Genomic DNA, 14,452 nt, shown 5'->3' on the forward strand with positions numbered 1-14,452 from the left:
CAGACCAGTTGAAGTGCAGGTCAGCTGGGATGCTGGGGATCGGTTCAGGGCTTTTTTTTTTTTTTCATTTCTATGTTTCACTTTGCAAATTGCAGCAGCATGTACTCTTTTTCAGCTATGTGTCAATTACTTAGAAAAATTCTAGTTAACTGTTCTCGTTCTTTCACACACACTGCCTTGTCCAGGCATCGAGGTGCGGTTAGTCAGCCGGGTGCTTCTCCGTAGTCTGGAGGCGGTGAGGGGCGGTGGACCCGGGGAGTCACGGGATGCAACTTTTTTCTGCTGGGCGAAAAAGTCACCTGCCGGCGGGGCATCGGCTCGCATCTCAACTTCTTCAATCCGTTGCTCTCTCCGGTCGATGGGTGTTTCCTGTCTCTTAGGCATGCTAATTTAGTCTCTCTATACCCTCTTCTTCGTTTACTCTCTATCATCATATCGATCTCCACTCTACGCCTATCCGAATTCACGCGCCGCTTTCACCTGAACCCCTCCTCCGGTTTCTCTTAAATCTCCAAAAATGGCTTCCAATTCCATTAAGCTCCTGACTGGTAACAGTCACCCTGAGCTTGCGAACCTCGTGGCAGCTCGGTATGCGCTATAGTTCTGGACTATCTCTGCACCCTTGCAGTACACCATGGACTAACGAGCCGTTTCAATTGACAGGCTTGGCATTGAACTGACCAAGATCATGGTCCTCCAATATTCGAACCAGGAAACGAGTGTCACAATCGGAGAGAGTGTACGAGATGAGGATGGTATTGTTGTCCACTCCGCCTGCTCAGACTCAGGCCCGCAAAAGATCTCGGGTTAATGTGTGCACCCTGCAGTTTTCATCTTGCAGTCGACGCGGCCCAATGATATCAACGATGGACTGATGGAGCTGCTCATCATGATCAACGCTTGCAAGACCGCCTCCGCCAGACGTATCACGGCCGTCATTCCCAACTTCCCTTATGCGCGCCAAGATAAGAAGGATAAGAGCCGTGCTCCTATCACTGCCAAGCTCATGGCAAACATGCTCCAGACTGCTGGTTGCAACCACGTCATCACCATGGACCTCCATGCCAGCCAGATCCAAGGTTTCTTCAACGTTCCCGTCGATAACCTGTATGCCGAGCCTAGCATACTAAAGTGGATTCGGGAACACCTGGATGTGAGCAACTGTATCATTGTCAGTCCCGATGCGGGTGGTGCTAAGCGGTAAGTGAACCTGATTATGCGGGTGCTGGTTGTATTGCAAGTTGATAATAATGGGCAATTCTGAATAGTGCCACTGCCATTGCCGATCGCCTCGATCTCCAGTTCGCGCTCATCCACAAGGAGCGCCCCCGTCCCAACGAGGTCTCGCGCATGGTTCTCGTTGGTAGCGTCAAGGACAAAATTGCTATCATCGTTGACGACATGGCTGATACCTGCGGTACTCTCGTCAAGGCCGCCGATACTGTGATGCAGCATGGAGCTAAGGAAGTCAATGCTATCGTCGTCCACGGTATCCTTTCCGGAAAGGCCACCGATAACATCAACAAGAGCTGCCTGAGCCGTGTTGTTGTGACCAACACGGTTCCTCACGAAGACAAGAAGGAGCAGTGCGATAAGATCGAGACGATCGACATCAGCCCCACCCTTGCAGAGGCCTGCAGACGTACGCACAACGGCGAATCTGTGAGCTTCCTGTTCTCGCACGCTGTCGCCTAAACACCTAGTTAGGACACTTGGCGGTGAGGGAGGATAAGATGGACATGCCGCTACCTGGAGGCGGCTCATATCTGCTTTTCTACTTTGTTTGTTGTCGTGCGTAGTCGGATACCTCAGGACTCTTAGCCATGGAAGTCCCTGGATAGGCGCCTCCGTCTGTCAAATTATATTTAACGCATTTACCGGTTATGATGCTTATGGAACTTGAGACGGTGGAAAGGAAGGGAGATATGAAAAAGTCGGCGGCGCCTTTTGCTTTCTATTACCAGCTGAATTGAAGCATTTATATTGTACATATATCAACGGTTTTTCTTTTTTGTTTGCCCCTTGGTCGTCTTCATTTCGACGTCCTCTTTATTTTTATTGTGAGCGGATCACATGTGAATTATACTGATACAATAGATTGGCCATCTGAATCTCTTTTCATCCCGAAAACGTAACATACACCGAAAATAGATATATAGTCAAATTTGAAATACCTGGAATTGACGGAACGCTACACGGGAATCCCTGTACGGTAATTCTATGAAATAAACCTTTGCAGTCGTCAATTTAACCTCGGAGATTTCAGCTACTAGTAGTACTAGTAAAAAGTCCCGCGGTCATACGGCACACGGGCTAGCCCTAAATCGATCCTGCAGCAAGTAGTAGTCTAATAAGTTCCGAAATATATATTTCCGACTTCTTCACCACTAATAGTACTAAGAATCAGACTTGCCGTTCCCTTACTAACTTACTGATTGATCAGTTTTGGCAGTTGCACTATCTCATTTCACGATGAAGTATACCCCAGTTTTGACTTCAAGCCACAACTAAGTACCTACTATACTAGTATTGTCTCACAGGGAAGCGGAATATCGTCCGATAGAGTGAGGAGTATGGAGTGGAGAGAGTTTCCCGGAGTGATACATCCCATCTCTTGTTTGGTGGTTGTATTAAATTTGGCTGGAACTTAGTTTGTTAGGCTGATAGCATTACTAGTCCAGCTACTACTAGTAGTACCAATTATAGAAGTTTACTGTCGAGCTATAACAGGGTTTCTTATTGAACCACTCATAGTTCAAATAAAGTAACAAAGTAACCCCATTTTCTTTCTCCTCATGTCAAATGTTGATTATTGGGTCCACGTTCATCACACACCATCACCTAGTACTACCTGTCTGATTCTTAATCTTCGTATAGTAGGTTATGTGTAAGTGCAATATGTGGAACTTGAATGAAATAAACACTAAGTTAGGTGGCCAAGTAGTTAGTAAGTGGTTTTTCTTGCTTTCCTCTTATTTGAACTTCGATGTATCGATTGAGTTGTGAGACAATGAGTTGGTGGCTGAATTGAATTGATGGGAAAGGTAAGTTTGGTTGTCTCGTTCTTTCGGTTTGAAAAGTCAGCACGAGTACTAATCTAGATAAATGTACTAAGTTGGGTAAACATTACGCTGACGAATTCATGTCATGGGGTTGTATATGTCAATTTGTCTTATTTGTTGTCTTGTCATATACTTCAGATACTAGGTAATGCGGGTTTCGGGTTCTTATTTACAGTAAGTTAGTGCTTACTATTATTGATGATGTGTAGATGATACCTACTCAATACGAGTAAATGAGTGGCTTCGTAGAAATAAATGGGTGCTACGTAGTACTAACTTAGTACTAACGGACTTTGACTTCACCTGCCTAGCTCTAGTAACTAGTAAGTAGTAGTAGTAACTTATATACTCTGCGCGTCGGCCCTGTAAATAATACTATTCAATGCTGCACTGTTGAAACGAGTGGCGAGAATTTGATTAATTGTGAATACTGGTATCTCTAGTAAAAATACAACCACGAGGGCAATCAGGAATAATATCAAGAGCACTATGCATATTCAAAACGTTGAAGTGCTGACTGCACGTGCAGTCAGAATACACTGGTGTCTGTGTCTTGTCTTGTGTCTGTGTCTACTCCGCACTTGACTAACGATCGCTAGTTAGTGGGATCTTGGGTTAAAATTGTGGGTACACAAAAAAAAGTACTGGCCACACAGATAATCCACTGCTGGGCTACATTGGGACAGATTTTAAGTTTCTCACCAAGATAGGGGTCTAGTGAAGGCAGTCGACAAGGCATCACTCTACAATAAGGGAATTGATAAAACCAAAAAAAGAAAAAAACACCGACTGAAATTGGGATACAAAGAGTTTCATTTCATTCACAAGCAACGCAAATAAGAGAAGAATCATCTGCGGAGAACCGGAGTCCTTGGGTATGAACTTTTTTTAACCATGCCAGGGAAGGGGAAGGGATATGGTCGCAAGGCCATAAGTAAAAAAAAGTGTAAGAAAAACGAAGAAATTCTTTCACATTTTTTCCCTTTCATTTCCATAAAATGTGGAGATATAGCATTTCCTTTTTTTTGATGTGTGGATCAGACAATATCGGCACGCCAAAGTCTCGGTCCGCTGCAGACGCCTTCTCTCTCTCTCCTTCTTTCTCCCTCCCCAAACAAGGAGCTTTTGTTCTTGGGTCGCTCTGCTTCGGAACTCGAAGAGGAAAAGAGAAAATGGGTAGATAAAATAAATCCCCCTTCCCATTGCTTTGAGATTCTTCTATGATACCCTTTTTCCCTTAGCTAGAACAGAGACGTAACCCGACCATTAACCCCCGGACAAACACATTTACTTCCTCATCGAAGACGCTCTCCGCTTGCGGAGCTCATCGCGCTTGGCCTTCTCCTCGTGGACACGGCTGGCAAGGAGCTTGGCGTAGTCGTTACTGTGATCGCATGGTTAGCCGATGTGTTGTTGTGATACAGTTGGGCACATATCCCCCTAAAGAGAAGGATAGAGGGTGCACTTACGCAGCCTCGCGGGCAGCCTCAGCACGACGGCGCTTGAGGGCAATGCGCTGGCGCTTGCGCTGGAGACGCTGGGGAGTAACCAGACGCTGGATCTTGGGGGCCTTGGTGTAGTCGGGCTTGCCCTCACGGGTGACGGTACGACGGATGACGAACTTGCGGACGTCGTCCTTCTTGTCGAGACCGAAGAAGCGGCGGATCTTGGTGGCACGCTTGGGGCCGAGTCTCTTGGGGACAACGGTGTCGGTGAGACCGGGAAGCTCACCCTCACCCTGCTTGACGATGCTCAGGGCAAGAACAGCGAGATCCTGACCGGTGATGGCTGTAACACGAGTGTCAACGAATCAACTCCTAACCACGATAGCAACGGATATTTTGTTGTTTGGTAACCTACCACCACGGACGGACTTGCGCTTGCGCTCACCAGTGCGGCGGGGGCGGTAGCAGCTGCAGCGGATATCAGTTTTCCATTTCGTAATCTCCATTATCGGCAGGTCGCATTTACCTGTGGCCATCGGCAAGGAGGAGGCGGGTACGGGTGGGGAGGAGAACTGCACACAAATCGATGAGTTTCTGCTGTGTTTCTTGTGATTGTCGGATTATAATTGCGTCGGTCGGTACATACCACCCTGCTTCATGGGGAAACCTGTGAAGAACCAAAGTCAGCATCCAATGTACATTCTTAACCATGATATCCCCATTTCGTCGTCTTGAAATCCTTCTAGTCGAACCCAAATCCGAAAAGGGGGAAAAGCAATCCAGTCGTACCTTGCTTGTCGTTACCACCGGTGATCTTGAGGATGTAACCCTTGAACTCGTCACCGAGAGAGTCGCCGGCAACCTATAGCAAAAAAGGAAACCCCAATCAGTCTTCTGCTTGTCCCATATTTTCGTGTGTATTTCTCAAAAATTTCGTTCTTCTTTTCTTTCCAACTGTGGTGTTTTCGGGGTGCGGATATCCAAGGGGGGAGGGTTGCTGACTTCGGTTCCCATGCGCTTCTCCATGAAGGGACGGAGCTTGCGCTCATCGTCAACCTCGATGATCTTCTGAGACCCATTGGCCGGGTAGGAGATGTTGAGCTTCATCTTGACGGGTCTGCGCGGTCAAGACGGAGGGCGCGGTTTGTCGACAGGTCGAGGAGGTTCAGGTCGTCGGGGATTCGTTCTTCGTGGGATTTTTTTGGTGGTGTAGCGAGATTTCCCTGTGTGGGCGGCTGACTAAGTCCACTAACCCTTCTGGACTTAGCGCCCTCGGTAGGGCTCTTACGTCAGCACTTCCGGCACCTGACTTGCCCCCTTGCCCTTTTGGGAACCACCGGGCTAGGCCTGTGTTGTTATCCCTTGAGTATCCCACTGACTTGGTATGGTCGAATCGAATATGCAAAGTCTTAGTTATACGATGATGCTCGTAATCGCTGATGATGCACCTAGTTACTCGGTCTGAAAGGTAGGATAAGGCCCCGTCTTCAGGCGTAAGCGTGTACCAGGTCACCTGATCTTTGTGTGATCCTTGCGACCCTGAACTGTGTACAAAGTAGTCCAGATCCTGGGGTCAGACATCTCTATAGATCGGATTCTTCAGTTTTGATATCCGCTAAACATACATCCCCCTGATTGCGACCACATGTATCTCAATAGTGGACAGCTAGAACAGCCTATGTATCAACGCCACTAACCAAACCTTTAGACTGACTTAAGTAGAGTGCCCCCTAAGCTCTCTCCAGGCCAATTCCGGGAGCCACCGTGTTGCGCCTTAGGTGCCACATCTCTCGTCATATGAGACTTGCTCCGAGGTGACCCTCATTCGTTGCGTACTCCAGACACCGTCTTGCAGCCTAGTAAATGCAGTACATGTTGGCTGATGTGTGCGCTTCGAGCCAGGCATTACAGGCAGCGCGCATGCTTATTGTTATGCAAGAAGTTTCGTAACATAAGAACTCTTCTCTCAAAGATAAGCTTGTTGTCCCAAGTGAGTGGTTGGATGCCAACCAGGGGTTAGTTGTAGTTGACCCCTGAGCGCATCGGCGATAGGGATCAGATCTAGTCAGTCAATCAGGTGCCGGACTGGTCCGGGTCGGATTCACAACGATCAGCAAAGGTTTAGGACGAGCTTCTTCGAAGTGCGTCTTCATAAGTTGACCCCAGGATTTCGAGGAGCCCCAGAGATATAGAAGAAAGTTATAGTTAGATATAACGTTATGGAAGGCGTATTCGCTGACTCGGACTCTGTTGCACATTGCGTTCTTCCGTTCCCGACAGCCAGAGACGGAGACCAATCCAGATCGAGATGGGCCGTTCGGAAGCTCGGAGTTAAAGCTGGCAGCCTTTGCCTTGGGAGAGGCGCCCCCCCGTTATCTATTAATGTTTGATTATTGATTGATTACTACCCACCACCAAAAATCCTCTTCGGTAGTAGATACTGAACGGATAGATAGTGGCCGAGGAGGGGGTGGTTCATGACATCCCAGTAAGGGGTTTCAGGGAACATGACCGCCAATTCCATAGACATTCGTCGCTGATTCGATAACATTTTCATTGCTGGAAGAGAAAATGTCCACGAGGGCAGGCAGGGAAGATCCACCGATGGGGACTGCCTTGTACAAAACCGCCTCTTCCAAGCTCGATGGAGTCTTGGGACTGACGCAAAAGACCCAGAGCACGCGACTGGTTACCTTTCCGACGTCGCCGCGCGGCCACTGCCAACGTCTGAGAGGCCCAGGACAGAACAGCCTTACGGCAGATGCAAAGATGGGCACAAGCGCGCTATCGTAGTGGACAGGTCAGTGAACATTTTCTATTTCCTCACCCAACTCTTGCACCATTCGAAATTGTCTCCTTTTCTCCTTTTTGGTTGCTGCATCCGTTCCCCTCAGGTTCTCGTTTTCATCCGACTGACAGAGTTCTCCAGTCAAGTCCCCACTCTGGCGCCAACCATCCCCATCGCACGCTAGTTAGTCTCTCCTCTTGCACGGTACTGCCGGAGGTCATCCTGTCTTTCGTGCTGTGTTAGGGGAAGAAGTTCCTGCTTGTATTCGCCGCAGATCGCTACGTACGGCGTCTCCGTCTTATCTCATTCCCTCCTCCAACCCTCCTCCCCTTTCCGTTGTTTGGTTTCTTCTCGTTTTCCTTTGGCCAAACATATACACCCAGCATCGTTGTGTGCAACCGCGCAACAAAGAGTGTCGCCGATCGCCCCCAGCGTTTATCGGCTTCGCCTGCGAAGCCCAGCGGCTTTCGCTGTCTCGCCTCCGCCCTTCGTATCCGTCCTTTATGCCCGGACCCAATGCGCCTCTTTAGCAAGTTTCACGCGGTCTGCGCCTTGGCTGTGTGCAGCATACTCCTGTCAGCCTCCTTTCTTGCCTCTCAGCATTATTATCGCCGGGTAGTCTTGACAAAAGAGCCCTCGTCGGATTTCCGCGCCACGGCATCTTTCGACCGTCGTCTAGTCGTCTTTGGTGACTCGTGGAGCGACAACAATGCCGCCGAGCTTCAGGGATCCGTATGGACGGACTGGCTTTGCAACGCGGTGAGTGTGAAAGCTACTTGGCGGATCGAAGTGGCAAAGCTAATTTCTCGGCCTAGTTCTCATGTCACCATGAAAACTTAGCAGAGACAGCCAAGTCATTGAGAGGAAACTACATTGGCTCTGTGGTGGATAACACGGAGCTGTCGGGCTCCTTACTCAACCTCTACAAGTCTCCATTGGCGGATCTGAAAGCCCAGGTCGCCAATTGGATTGCGGCGGAGACGGAAGCCACAAGAGAGATGGATGCGAATGCGATTGGCATGCGTCAAAACCACACCATCGTGGTCGTTTCCTTTGGTGTTTGGGACCTGTGGAACGTAATGGCAGAGACGTACGACGACGCATCCCACGCAGTCGATCGCAATATCAAAGTCATTATGGACCAGCTGAATTTGCTGGCTGAGACATGGGGCAGCAATGACCTCAAGATCATTCTGACATTAGCACCAGATGTAACCTTCCTGCCGGCCTATAGAGCGCAGGGGGAGCCGCAGATTACCAAGCACAAAGATGCTGTGAGGATCGCGGACCATTGGAACGGAGAGCTCCGCAACAACGCCGAAGATTGGTCGAACGGCACGATTTATTTATTTGACACCAACTCGTTTCTAGCCGACCAGATTCGCGACTGGCAGCTCTTTGCCGCAGGGATCGAGGAAGAGAATGGTTTGGGGAAGAACGAGGATCCCGGTTGGGAAAATGTTGAAGACGCATGCGTCCAAAGCAGCCAGCAATGGATGGTGACGTCAGGCACGCAACAGTGCGACCGGCCGGAGAAGTTTCTGTTCTGGTAAGGACAAGGCATTATGATTGGCGCCATTGACTTGATCGAGTGCTGACCGTATCATTTTCAGGAACGATATGCACCTTGGGCCCTCAGCGCATAGGCTTCTGGGCGCGGAAGTGTTCCATGGAATCGAGGAGATGTGGCTCCGATGAAATTTTATTTTTCTTAAACATCAAATTAAGAGAGCAGAGAAAAGAAAAAAAATTCTAAAAGCGCAACCGATGAGGTCTTACTCCATTTTCGTTACCTCTTGAGACGTAATTTCGCCAAGAACAGGATGAGGGAAACTTGTTCTGTAGATGATTAGACATCGGCCGCCTCCCGGGAACTATCAAACGCTGTCAAACCAGCGCCATCAAATGGCGGCCTGCTTCTCTTATCCCCATTGAGCCTGCCACCCGATTTATTTGACTGGTTTCTAGGCGATGTGTCAATAGGTCTGAGACCATGTCTTTCTCCCCGCTCTGAGAATGGATGAGTGAGCGGTCAGAGTTTGTGCTGGGGGAGCACAACTGTTTCGAATCACGAGAGGTTTCAGGTCACTACCAAACAAGGACCGAACGGGGGACTTGACCCAAGGTGGTATGTCTCATTGAGAATGAGCGCGGAAGTCAGGCTGCCCCATCCGGAAACGAATGACTGTAACGTGATGGCGGTGGCAGGTGGAGCAAGGATCGGAATGCGATCGCCACAAGGTAGATCGACCCGGCCTTCAAGCCTGGGAATGGGGACACCTGCAACATCAACGTGTCAATGGAGACCCGTGAACCTTTCTGATGGATCGGGGAACTACGGATCAGAGACTTTGGGGAGGGACAGAATAATGGAACCTAACCAAGACCCTGTGGAAAGCCACCCCTTTGAAGGATGGTTGGGGGAAATCAGCAGGGGTAACGGATGGTGCGGATGGTGATGGTGTTGGTGGATGGGTGTGTTGGTGGTAAGTACGGCGTTGTGTAAGTAACAAGTAACTAGTATCCAGTGTCAGGTTGCCCATTCGGGCTGTCCGTTCTTTTCCCTGTTTTGCTTTTGTTGTTTTTGCTTCTTCTCTTTCTCTCTCTTTTTTGACTCCTCTTTCCTTTCATTCGGTGCTGGCTGTTAGTTTCTTTGTCTCCGAAGAGGATCGACCTGCTGTCATGGAAGCCTCGGGAAGTTCTGTCATTAGCCAGGAGCTGTCCTGGATAAAAAGTACCTTTGCTTTAGATGGAGCAGAGAGGTGGAGATGGCGGAATTCTGATACCGCCACCTAGAATGTATGTATTACATGGTGCATAGTTGAGATGGACCCGTCCAACAAGCAGACCGTGGTCATGGCCATGATCGCTGTTCTTCTTTCTTTTCTAAATTGATGGTCCAAGCAAGTAGTGAGGAATGGGGAACGACGGAGTTCAGTATCTAGTATAGGTTAGTGGGTATCAAACTTCCAGGAACTACTACCTTAGTCCCAAGCAAGCAAATCAAGCACATTCATTTCGATCAAGTAACTAGGTGTGGTAGTAGTGACCAACCGATACATGCGGGGAGTAAGCAAATAGCAAGCAGCCAGCAGCAAACAACAAGTACCTACCAAGTACCACCTAGACACCCGAGTAGGTTACTATTACTACTGTGGAGGGCTAGTGGTGCGTGCCAGACCGTGGTAAGCAAAGCAAAGCAAAGCAAGCAGGATGATGCTGGCGAGAAATTGGACGGATTGGAAGACAATCAACTCCATTTGCGCATGTGTCACATTGGCGGTGGGCCAATTGCCAGGCCCGGTCGGGGGACTTTAGAGCCCGGATTGGTCCCAGATCACTGCAGCACACCGCATGCGGACGCCGAACGGACAAAGGAAAGCTAAAATGGCTCCAGGATTGAAACAATAAACCTGTATAGCAATCTCTAAGCAACTAGTCGATAGGTGGCAGTTCAGGCTTTACTAGGGAGCTTTCAAGAAGGGGGGGGGGGGGCAAAAAGTGAAAAGGTAAAACAATTAGGTACTTACGCCATAGGTCCCCGGGTTCTACTAGTAGCTTCTCCAGGTAGCTACTAAAAGGTGTATTATTATTATCGAAACAGCCTAAACATGTAAAATGATGTTCCAAAACAAAAAGTCAATCAATCATCCAGAAATGAGCTCTGGAAGGGCCCATTTCTCGCCCAGACTGCTGACTCACCGCGCAAAAGAAGAAGTTCATGTTCAGGTTGTTGCTTTTCTGCTACTACCTCCCAGGTGCCCACTTTGTCTCTCTCTCGCTCCCTCTGGCTCTCTCTCTCTTGCTCTTCCAGTTCTTTGGTACCTTTGGTTGGTGGTCATCCAGGTACCTCATCCTCCGTCCCAGTACAACACCACACCACACGATGGAAGGTACCATGATATACACCCTTCCCAACCCGGGAGGTTTCCTCACCTTGAGGTTCCATCACTTCTCTACGAACAGCTGTCTCTGGTGGGGATAATGTCCCCTCCCAACCGAACGAAGGGCTCGGGTCATCCTGACAGGGACAAAGAAACTAAAAAGCCCGGGATTTTTAGTCGTAGTCAAAGGGAGGGGCGCCAGACCGGAGGGCCCCAAAGATAGCTCCCCATAACAAAGCACTTGAAAAGCCAAATCCTGGCTTTATCTCACTGGCGTCCCCTCGGCTTGGTTGGCTCGGCCTGAATGGAAATATCATTTCATTGTCAAAGAACGAGGAGGCAGAAAAAGGAAAGGAGAAAAAGAAAAGAAAATTACCAGCTGTGAGGACCCCCCTGACGCCTCCAAATATTAATTCAGCTGGATATTATTATTCGACATTCTTATCATCATTTATTATTATTATTATTGTTTTATTCTTCCTGAACTGGAAATAAAATAATCCTCGCCAAAGAGACCAACAGAGACGGCCGCTCGATTGAAAAGAAGAAGAAAAAAGAAAAGAAAAAAAAGATTAACACAGCCATATTGAAAATACCCGGTGCAGCACGAGGAAAGTCATTCGTCTCGTTGACTATAACTATAACCTTATATTGGGGCTTTCTTTCTTTCATCCACTTGTGCAGCCTCCGCCCATTCAAGGGCCACGGCTCTCTCTATAACCTCGATTTCTCACCCACCATCTCGCAGTCTTTCATTATTGCCCGCCATTTCCTTTCAGTCTGCTGGTTCATCCACTTCTCGCTCTGCCGCCCTCCCAAAGCCCCCTTCTCTTTACTCCATATAATAAATGTCATGTCTTACGATCGCGTTTTACCCAAGCCTCCTCTTCTACATCATGACAGCTCTCACCATCTCCCCCTGTCACGGCCTACTAGTAACCTCCTCGAGCATAAGATCATGAATGACGACGTTGCTAAAGTGTCCATGATGGACCGTCATTTGGAAAGTGCTGCGTTTAGTGGCCATCGTCGATTTACTGACACATTGCCTCCGGTGCATCTGACCTCTCTGAACCGAAGCAAGGTGGCTCTGAATAAAGTCGCCTCCAACGCTGCCTCTGCTTTTGAAGCCCCGAAGCACACGAATTTTCTAGCTACCAAGGCCATCCCTCTTCGTGAGCGCTCATCCTTTTCAGAACGTTCGTCATCATCAAGTCCAGTCAAGTCCTCCAATGCTCCCACCCCGAAGGAATCGGCAACACAGTTCTGCCTCTGTCAGCCGGATCCTAAGATCCCTAGGCCTCGAAATGGTATGCAATCCTGGAATCGGGTCGCTTTGCTCCTTGGGCTAACAACTAGGTAACAGCGTTCATCCTATACCGCCAACATTACCAGGCTGCAGTGGTCGCACAGAACCCAGGCCTTGCCAATCCTGAAATCTCCAAGATCATTGGGGAGCAATGGAGAGGGCTTCCACAGGAGACAAAGGATGAGTGGAAAGCACTGGCAGAGGTAAGTGCATGTGCCATGTATACCTTTTGAGTAAGCCACCTGACTCGTGACAGGAGGAGAAAGCTCGGCACCAACAACAATACCCAGAGTATCGCTATCAACCTCGCCGCTACGGTCGGGATGGGAATCTACGGAACGGAGCCTCTGGTATCAGCCATAACCCTCCAGGCTCCACAGTCTGCAGCCGATGTGGTGGGCGTGTAATGAACCCTCCAGTATCACCGGAGACTCCTTATACACCAAGGGCCTCCTTTTTCGGTGGGAAATCGGCACCTGGTGAGGTGTTTTCAGCACGCAGTAGCCAGTGTCGAGCCAAAGATCTGGACCGTGCTCCTAATGTCATCAAACTTATGCCCAGTGGAAATGGGGATTCACGCTTGCCGCGCCAGCACTTGGTGGAAAGCAGGAGCCGATCTCCGGATACGAAACGCAGGCGGTTGGGACCACTTGGTCCCTACGACATCCGTGAAAGAAGCCCGGATTCTTCATACCCTGCATCTCCATACACGCCTCGCTCAGCCGCAGCAGACTCACGAAGTCTGTACCAGCCACTACAGCATCCACGGCCTGGCAGAAATGTCAAGGAGTATACCCCGCCGGATCCCAGCTTGAAACTTCCACCGCTGCAAACAGCTGCTCATGTTCCCGGAACTATCACCCCTACGACCCCATATCCGCACGATGGACCTAGCATTGAAGCTACTGTCATGACAATCCCATTTCTAAATAAGATAAAGGTCCTGGCTAAGATCTCCCCGCCCTTGACACCAGCATACCATGACGGGTCTTTGTTCCGACGTGGGGCCGTGATTTCTGTGGATGGACAAGATCCTGTTCTTGTCAAGATGATGGTCGAATTCTTGAACAACACATTGCAGAAGGAGGGCAGATATCATACCCGAATTTTCGGGGGGCCGGAGATTCGGTCTCGGGAGAGCTACTCCGAATCCGAGCAAATGGGTGATGCAACCGTTGACTACCTCAATATCATCTCTTCATGGCACCGCATCTCCGACGAAATAGTCAGCTTCGTGAAGCCTTCGCGAGCCTCATCAGAGCCAAAGTCAGTTGACGAAGAATCTACACCAGGGGTGTCGCCGCGGACTATTATACCTAAGACTGCCGATCTACAGATCAACTCCCCCGAGCAATCAAGCGATAACAGCTCTGTTTCGACAGTCTCTACAGGATTGGGTTCAATTACGCTCCCCGTGCCTGTCGCGCTTGTTCCTCGATACCAACTAACGACCGCGGATGCTTTTGCTTGCTCCGTCCCAATCGGGGACTCGTACGCACCACTTGATCACTGGCAGTGGATGGCGTCTCTGTGGCGGGCGTGCGTGGGACCGGACATAACCGTGTACATCCGGGAATGCGAGAAGGATGAACTGGAGCGTCTTGGAGGCAATCCCGTGGAAGTTCGTCTTCATGATGCGCGAACTATTGTGGTTCGAAGGTTGGCATCAGCAACAAGCGAACTAGAGGAAAAATCACTTAAGAGAGTCGGCTTCGAGATCGAGGACTTCCTCACCCAATGAGCTTTGTCAGGCTCGCATTTTCTTCTTTTCTTGTCTTTTTTATGACATTCTTCTCAGGACATATGGGGGGTTTCTACACTTTCATGAATCACCTGTCTTCTATTCTTTCTCTTCATCTTGCTAGGCTCTAGCCTTTCTGCGGAGGTTTTGTCTGGTTCGGGGTTCTATGGCTGAAAATGGGAGGGTTTTGTAGATGTACTTAGTATTAGCTCCGGATAATATA

The 14,452-nt window shown here is 49.2% G+C and overlaps 5 protein-coding genes across 5 annotated transcripts; 4 read left to right on the forward strand and 1 right to left on the reverse strand.

Annotated features, from left to right (window-relative positions):
- Positions 1–315: 315 nt before the first annotated feature.
- ASPBRDRAFT_43843 (ribose-phosphate diphosphokinase) lies at positions 316–2,104 on the forward strand. Its single transcript, XM_067625069.1, has 4 exons — positions 316–588; positions 664–755; positions 828–1,200; positions 1,269–2,104. The coding sequence occupies exons 1-4, from the start codon at positions 518–520 to the stop codon at positions 1,693–1,695; spliced, it is 963 nt and encodes a 320-aa protein (XP_067478211.1). The 5' UTR covers positions 316–517; the 3' UTR covers positions 1,696–2,104.
- A 1,899-nt stretch (positions 2,105–4,003) lies between these two features.
- ASPBRDRAFT_43844 (40S ribosomal protein eS6) lies at positions 4,004–5,593 on the reverse strand. The gene is made up of 6 exons (XM_067625070.1): positions 5,297–5,593; positions 5,154–5,174; positions 5,034–5,079; positions 4,923–4,975; positions 4,532–4,850; positions 4,004–4,446 (listed from the first exon to the last, which is right to left on the reverse strand). The coding sequence occupies exons 2-6, from the start codon at positions 5,164–5,166 to the stop codon at positions 4,350–4,352; spliced, it is 528 nt and encodes a 175-aa protein (XP_067478212.1). The 5' UTR covers positions 5,167–5,174; positions 5,297–5,593; the 3' UTR covers positions 4,004–4,349.
- Positions 5,594–7,352: 1,759 nt separating this feature from the next.
- On the forward strand, positions 7,353–9,032 carry ASPBRDRAFT_43850 (uncharacterized protein). Its single transcript, XM_067625071.1, has 3 exons — positions 7,353–8,054; positions 8,111–8,844; positions 8,909–9,032. The coding sequence occupies exons 1-3, from the start codon at positions 7,812–7,814 to the stop codon at positions 8,991–8,993; spliced, it is 1,062 nt and encodes a 353-aa protein (XP_067478213.1). The 5' UTR covers positions 7,353–7,811; the 3' UTR covers positions 8,994–9,032.
- A 1,765-nt stretch (positions 9,033–10,797) lies between these two features.
- On the forward strand, positions 10,798–11,526 carry ASPBRDRAFT_598690 (uncharacterized protein). The gene has a single exon (XM_067628124.1). It carries the CDS (start codon positions 10,914–10,916, stop codon positions 11,400–11,402), a length of 489 nt encoding a protein of 162 aa, XP_067478214.1. The 5' UTR covers positions 10,798–10,913; the 3' UTR covers positions 11,403–11,526.
- A 416-nt stretch (positions 11,527–11,942) lies between these two features.
- ASPBRDRAFT_598692 (putative HMG box transcriptional regulator) lies at positions 11,943–14,311 on the forward strand. The gene is made up of 3 exons (XM_067628125.1): positions 11,943–12,489; positions 12,546–12,691; positions 12,745–14,311. Exons 1-3 carry the CDS (start codon positions 12,033–12,035, stop codon positions 14,227–14,229), a joined length of 2,088 nt encoding a protein of 695 aa, XP_067478215.1. The 5' UTR covers positions 11,943–12,032; the 3' UTR covers positions 14,230–14,311.
- The last annotated feature ends 141 nt before the right edge of the window (positions 14,312–14,452 follow it).

The sequence above is a fragment of the Aspergillus brasiliensis genome, assembly GCF_001889945.1.
Source record: "Aspergillus brasiliensis CBS 101740 unplaced genomic scaffold ASPBRscaffold_7, whole genome shotgun sequence".
NCBI classification, from domain to species: Eukaryota; Fungi; Ascomycota; class Eurotiomycetes; order Eurotiales; family Aspergillaceae; genus Aspergillus; species Aspergillus brasiliensis.

Bases quoted from the DNA above. Each gene is read 5' to 3' on its own strand.
- ASPBRDRAFT_43843 (XM_067625069.1), top strand. From the start codon at position 518: ATGGCTTCCAATTCCATTAAGCTCCTGACTGGTAACAGTCACCCTGAG. The intron at 589-663 runs GTATGCGCTATA...TTCAATTGACAG, and splicing joins GCGAACCTCGTGGCAGCTCG to GCTTGGCATTGAACTGACCA. The intron at 1,201-1,268 runs GTAAGTGAACCT...AATTCTGAATAG, and splicing joins GATGCGGGTGGTGCTAAGCG to TGCCACTGCCATTGCCGATC.
- ASPBRDRAFT_43844 (XM_067625070.1), bottom strand. The intron at 4,976-5,033 runs GTAAATGCGACC...TATCCGCTGCAG, and splicing joins CTCCTTGCCGATGGCCACAG to CTGCTACCGCCCCCGCCGCA. The intron at 4,447-4,531 runs GTAAGTGCACCC...ATGCGATCACAG, and splicing joins GAGGCTGCCCGCGAGGCTGC to TAACGACTACGCCAAGCTCC.
- ASPBRDRAFT_43850 (XM_067625071.1), top strand. From the start codon at position 7,812: ATGCGCCTCTTTAGCAAGTTTCACGCGGTCTGCGCCTTGGCTGTGTGC. The intron at 8,055-8,110 runs GTGAGTGTGAAA...TTCTCGGCCTAG, and splicing joins CGGACTGGCTTTGCAACGCG to TTCTCATGTCACCATGAAAA. The intron at 8,845-8,908 runs GTAAGGACAAGG...TATCATTTTCAG, and splicing joins CCGGAGAAGTTTCTGTTCTG to GAACGATATGCACCTTGGGC.
- ASPBRDRAFT_598690 (XM_067628124.1), top strand. From the start codon at position 10,914: ATGATGTTCCAAAACAAAAAGTCAATCAATCATCCAGAAATGAGCTCT.
- ASPBRDRAFT_598692 (XM_067628125.1), top strand. From the start codon at position 12,033: ATGTCTTACGATCGCGTTTTACCCAAGCCTCCTCTTCTACATCATGAC. The intron at 12,490-12,545 runs GTATGCAATCCT...ACTAGGTAACAG, and splicing joins GATCCCTAGGCCTCGAAATG to CGTTCATCCTATACCGCCAA. The intron at 12,692-12,744 runs GTAAGTGCATGT...GACTCGTGACAG, and splicing joins AGTGGAAAGCACTGGCAGAG to GAGGAGAAAGCTCGGCACCA.